The following is a 6,164-nucleotide window of genomic DNA, read 5'->3' on the forward strand; positions in this document are numbered from 1 at the left end:
AGGATTAAGTGAAGTGATTATCTTAAAAGAAATACATAATACTATGTGGTGGGGGCTATACAAATATCATGCATATGGATGTTATATATTATATATAGCATATATTTATATATGACATGTACTATAGAGTCGGGTTCGGGTTGGGTCAGGTTGGCTAAGTGGTCATTAGGGGTGAGCATAATTTGGTCAAAACCGAAAAACCGAACCACAATTTTGGTTTTGGTTTAATTGGTTCAGTCTAATCGGTTATTCGATCGGTTTCGGTTTTGTTGTTTGGCTTTTTTTGTATTTCGGGTTTTGGTTTTGGTTATCATATTTTATAAATCGGTTAACCAAAAAAACCGATTTACAATTATAATTATATATTTTTAGTATCATTTATTTTATAATTTATAAAGAATGAAAGAGTGAAAAACAAGTAAAATGGCGCTTGCTAATTTCTGAAATAAGAAAAACGTAAAAGAGTGAAAGAAAACATTAAAATAGCACCTGAACCCACTATCCAATTGGTCAAAAAGCAGAGTGAAAGAAAACATTAAAATAGCAGCTGAATGTCTGAACCCACTACCCAATAGGTCAAAAAGCAGAGGGACTTCCACTTGCATTTGCCTACCTCTGTTTTGAATTCTACTCTACTTCACCGGATCAGCACTGCCATTGGAGTGTTGCAGAGTACTGTTGCTAACTGGTTAGTGGCTGCCCTGCCTCACAAGCCCAGCCATCTTCAATTATTTTGCTACAAAATAGATTGCCTCTATCTCAGCTTCTCTCACAGTACCAGCAGAAAGTGCTTAAGTCAACATGTCTTCACAATCAAACATCGGTTGGATAGGTACTTCTTCTCCTTCTTCTTCTCTATTTTTGATAGAAGGCTTTTCATCATTGTCGAGTGCCGTGGCTATTGTTGCATCTTCCTCCAAGCTTCGGTTCTCTTGCATCTTCCTTCGTTCATCTCCAATTTCTTATTCTTCTTCTCTGTTATGGATAAAACACATATTGACAGAAGGCTTGACTTAACGAGTAACCACATAACTGGTATACACTTTTTTTTTTGGTGAAATGAGACTCAATTTAAATAATTTCGGCTTTAACTGAAATATCTGAAATAACGGAAAAAAAATCGGTTCGATTTATTCGGTTTTCACATATTTTGGTTTCGGTTCGGCTTATCATATTGTTAAATAGTTTTTAAAATTTTGGTCTTTTCGGTTTGGTTTTGAACCGAAAAAAACCGAATGCTCACCCCTAAATCCTAACCCAACCCAAAGTAAAGTCGGGTTCATGAATTTCAACCCTAACCCTAACCCGAACATCAACCTCACCCAATCCAACCCAACTTTTTTGGGTTGGGTTTGGACCAACCCGGCCCAAATTGCAACCTTAGAACCAATGCATATATATCAATTCATTAACTGAAGCTGACTAGAGCCTTGCATATACTGTTCCAGGGAGTTGGGTGTGCAGGGAACACCAAACCGCTGAAATCAATTCCTGACTGCCTACTACATACGTAGGGGAGTACGATGAGGATGGAGGTTCAAATTAGGAGTCCGTGCCTGCTCCTCATAGAGCTTGCCTCGCACTGATCTCACAGCATGTTCTAACTACACATCGGGAACATCTTGTATATTTGAATTTATTATTCATGGGAGATGTTCCCAATACAGTGGGATGTGGCTGTGGTTGGTGTGAGGCATGCTCTGTGAGGAGCAAATCCAGGCACAGGTAATTCTCCCTGACCCTGAATGGATGGTCATTAAGGAATTGTGATCTACTCCTCACAAAGGGTGCCTCACACCGACCTCACAACATCCTACCCTGTAATGGAAATAAATAGTAGTATGAGAGATGCCCCCGATGTGCGGCCAGGACATGCTGTGAGGAGCAAATCTGGACTCGTCACTAAGATGGGACAGATTGGGCATTCAGAGGTGGCATTGAGGATGACAGGATGGAAAATTGTTGACATGGTTACCGGTAGAGCAGCGTCAGGAGGTATTTAGAAGGTTATCCATGCAAAATGGCATCAACGTAAACAAGAAAGCTAACAAACCACGTCTGCTTCTGGAGAAAAAGTTGTTCGAAAAAAAAATGAGAATGCAAACGATAAGGTAGCAAAAAATAAAAGATCAATATGAAACAAAATAAAAAGAGCAAACGGGGTATAAGAAAGCATAGGAAAAGTATATTGGAGTTGGGGCTTGTGTGAATAAACTAATGCTTCTCCCTGAAATGCATAGGAAAAGTATATTGCAATTCATCCCAATCTAGAATACAGAGAGCTTTTACCTTTGATAAGAAAGCAAATCTTGGTTGCAGAGAGGACGATTTGAATTTGAATTTGATACAAGATAACCTGACCATTGACACTGTATCATGGAAACATTTATAAAATTAGCCTTTGCTGACTATCCCTAGCTTCTCTACAAGATAAGAATCTATTTATCAGTTCAAATTCAAATTCTAAAGTGAAGAATCAATTCAGTCCAACAAATTCCATGCCCAACCATTTCTCTCAAGTATCAACCACTGCTAACTGCAGCACCACATTTTGTAAATTGGAGTGCATAAATATAAAATCTTATATAGATTAGTTACCTGTTGCATTATTATTTGTGTTCAAGTGACGGAAGATTCATATACTTGTTTCTGCTTCTACCTTTTCTTTTTCTTTATTTTTTGGGCTGATTCTCCTTGTCTGCAAGATAGATGAAGTCATATTTCTGTGATATTGTCAAAAGTAACACAACATTCCTAGGTCAAAAGTAAAACATCAAAAGAAAATCTATAAAAGAATCTCATTCTCTGCCTGAAAAAAAAAAAAAGAGCTCACTCATTTTACAATTTGGATGAAGCGCACATGACTACTAAAACAGCTGGAGGGGATATGTTTATCCCCTACCATATCCACTAGGTAAAACCTATATTGTCTGGAACAGAAGAGTATTAGTTCATACAAGTTCAATCTCAATCACCATGTTCAGCAAGTTTAGAACACAACAGACACTATGAAACTCAGGATGTGAACAATCTCCTGCAAGAAATACATGCACAGTGTTGTTCACTTCAATCCAACTACACCCAGGCTGCTTCTTCAAGCCCCTCTCCTTCATCCTAACCCATATCCTCTCTGCATCTTCTTTCCTTCGATTAATCAGATACATTTCCGCCAAAATCATATATACACCAGCATTATAAGGCTCTATTTCTAAAATTTTCTCTCCAACCATCTCACCTATTTCAATATTCCCATGGATTCTACAGGCTCCAAGTAGAGCTCCCCAAACGCTTGCACTAACTTCAATTCCTTCTGCTTTCATTTGACCAACAAAACTCATGGCCTCATCTATGAGTCCAGATCTCCCTACCAAATCAACCATACAAGTATAATGCTCACATGTTGGCTGAAGAAAACACTTGTATCTCATGAAGTGAAAAAAGTGCCAACCTTCATCTATCAAACCTGCATGGCTACAAGCTGATAGAACCCCAACAAAAGTTATCTGATCAGGTTTTACATTCATTAGCAGCATCTGCTTGAACATCTCAAGGGCTTGCATACCATAACCATGGTGTGCAAACCCACAAATTATGGCATTCCAAGAAATGGTATCACGATTTTGCATGTGAGAAAATTCCAGCAAAGCATAATGCAGACTCCCACATCTTGCATACATGGTAACTATTGCATTGGAAACTGCAACAAAACAATCAAAGCCCATTTTGATTATTTGTGTATGAGATTGTTTTCCAAAATCCAAGGACGGCAAGTCTGAACTGATGGTCAGAACACTAGTAAAGGTAGCTTCATCAGGGGGTGGACCTCTCTCTTTCATTTTAATAAAATATTTCAGTCCTTCCTCACCATGATCATTTTCTCCCAATCCAAAGATTGTAGCATTCCATACAGCTTCATCCTTACTAGGCATCAACTCAAAAAGCTTGATTGCAGTGCCAACATCTCCTAGTTCAAAATACCCAACAATCAAGTTTGTCCATGAGATGATATCTTTAAATGGGTTTTTCTCAGAAAATGCATGAGCTTCTTCAACAAGTCCACTTTTAATCAATCCCAACATGATTGAATTCCACAGTCTTGGGCCCTTAAAAGGCATCTTGGCAAAAATTCTCAGGGCGTCATTTATTCGTTCACTGCCCAACAACCCATTTATCAGTTCATTCCAAGAATCCATATCCCGCTCTGGCATTTTCCAAAACAACCCTTCTGCAATTTCAGTATTGCCATTTTGTATGTATCCAACGATCATTGTATTCCATGCTCGAATATCCTTTACTGGCATCTCTTCAAACAGTCCACGGGCCTCGACAATCCGACCAGCACTTGCAAGCCCAGATATCATGATTGTCCATGACGCCACATCTCGCGTTGGCATCTCCCTAAACAGCTCTTCCGCTAGCTTAATTGATCCAAGATTCACAAGCCCCGTCATCACGAGGTTCCATGAAATCACATTTCGAGACGGCATTTGATTGAACAACAGAAAGGCCTCCTTTACCAAAGAATTTCGGGCGTAACCTGCTATCATGGAATTCCAAGTAACAACATCTCGACATGGCATCTGGGCAAAAATTTGCTCTGCACCTTCGGTGTCACCATATTGCATCAATCCCGCAATCATAGTGTTATAAGTGAAGAGGTCACGCTTGGGCATTTCGTCAAATAATTGGACGGCCAGGTCAAACTTTCCGTTCTCGAAGTACCCTCGGATCATGGAATTCCACGTGACGGTACTTCTGTGGGACATTTGGTCGAAGATCTTCTGAGCTTCTTCAACGAAACCATTTCTCATACGGTACGTTATCTTGGCGTTAAGAGGCTTTGGATCCCATAATGTTCCTACAGCATGGTTTCGCCGGAGTGACAACCGGTCTAACGGAAAGCTGCTTCCGGTGAGCCGAGAAAACAATATCCCGGCGTGCTTGAGTCGTGGACCGAAGCGAGACAATAACATACTCCATTAGTTTCTTGATGCGACTAGGAGAGTCGGGTCTCGAGGAGCAGAAATAAAGAACAACCGAATAGGCGAATAGGGCGAATAGGGATATCAAAGGGTCGTTCGGATACTTCCATAGACCAAACCAAACCCGAACCGAAGTGACGACAGATGAAATGACCGACCCGTCTAAAGGAAAGTATATCGAGCCCGACCCGGACTAAAGTTGACCTGACCCTGACCTATATCATCCATCTCATCTCGAATTAATGGAAGAGTAGCGCACCTAACAGTGCATCACTTTCTAGCCGTTGGGATTTTAATTAGACGGTTTATTCTATTAGGTGGATTCCAACATGGGTCCCACAGGAACATGTATCAAAGGCCTCGAGTTGGAAACCCTTGGACCAAGATCCAAAAACCCTACCCACACTACAAGGCTACAACTACACACTACACATTCGGAATATCTCCTTGTCACGTTGGGAGTAGGAGTGATCTGAAAAGCCAAAAAGAAATCGAATCGAAAATTCGGTTAATTGAATTGGTTGTTTCGATATTTTTAAAAAGCCCATAGGTATTGATTCAGTTTCGGTTAATTAATATAGAAAATTGATGGTTAATTGAGTCGACCGGTATATTTCTATGTATTTTATATATATTTATGTATATTATATATTTTTTTATATATTATAAATTAATAAATATGCATTATAAATAAATATATATCTATAATATATAATATATTATTTATTATTTAAAATATAATATTATATATATATTTCTAGTTTTTTATTATATATTTACATATTTTTTATAATATATACTATAAATATAAAAAAATTGAAAACTTGATGAATCGAACCAATGGTTAATCGAACTGGTCAACCGGTTAACTGATCGGCTTTGGTTCGGTTTCGATTATCGATTTTCCAAAAACTAATAACTCCAGTTCGATTTCAAAAATAGGCCCATGATTCGATTAATCGTGAACAGCCCTACTTGGGAGATGTTGCTAACATATGACCGCATCAATATCTTGTGAGTAGGGAGGTTAGAAGAATTTGTTGGTAGGAGATTCAGAGTGACCCAATATGCCCATAATCCATTCATTTGAGGAAAAACACAACAAAGAAAAGCTCATACCATGCATCTTATAAATACTAGTGAGTGGGTATATGTTTTGCACATGACAATTTTTTTATAATG

At 38.7% G+C, this 6,164-nt stretch overlaps 1 protein-coding gene across 4 annotated transcripts; it reads right to left on the reverse strand.

Moving 5' to 3' along the window:
• Positions 1 to 408: 408 nt before the first annotated feature.
• LOC148865100 (uncharacterized) lies at positions 409 to 5,351 on the reverse strand. Of its 4 annotated transcripts, none has more exons than XM_088977427.1 (4): positions 3,236 to 5,351; positions 2,599 to 2,698; positions 2,290 to 2,369; positions 409 to 975 (listed from the first exon to the last, which is right to left on the reverse strand). In XM_088977427.1, the coding sequence occupies exons 1-2, from the start codon at positions 4,971 to 4,973 to the stop codon at positions 2,673 to 2,675; spliced, it is 1,764 nt and encodes a 587-aa protein (XP_088833553.1). In that variant the 5' UTR covers positions 4,974 to 5,351; the 3' UTR covers positions 409 to 975; positions 2,290 to 2,369; positions 2,599 to 2,672. The 4 variants fall into 4 exon arrangements, with proteins under 4 accessions (XP_088833553.1, XP_088833550.1, XP_088833551.1 ...); XM_088977424.1 differs by having other exon boundaries at positions 2,958 to 5,351; XM_088977425.1 differs by having other exon boundaries at positions 2,834 to 5,351.
• Between the last annotated feature and the right edge of the window lie 813 nt (positions 5,352 to 6,164).

The sequence above is a fragment of the Nelumbo lutea genome, chromosome 3 (genome assembly GCF_056320005.1).
Source record: "Nelumbo lutea isolate HS-2025 chromosome 3, American lotus-T2T, whole genome shotgun sequence".
In the NCBI taxonomy this organism is placed as follows: Eukaryota; Viridiplantae; Streptophyta; class Magnoliopsida; order Proteales; family Nelumbonaceae; genus Nelumbo; species Nelumbo lutea.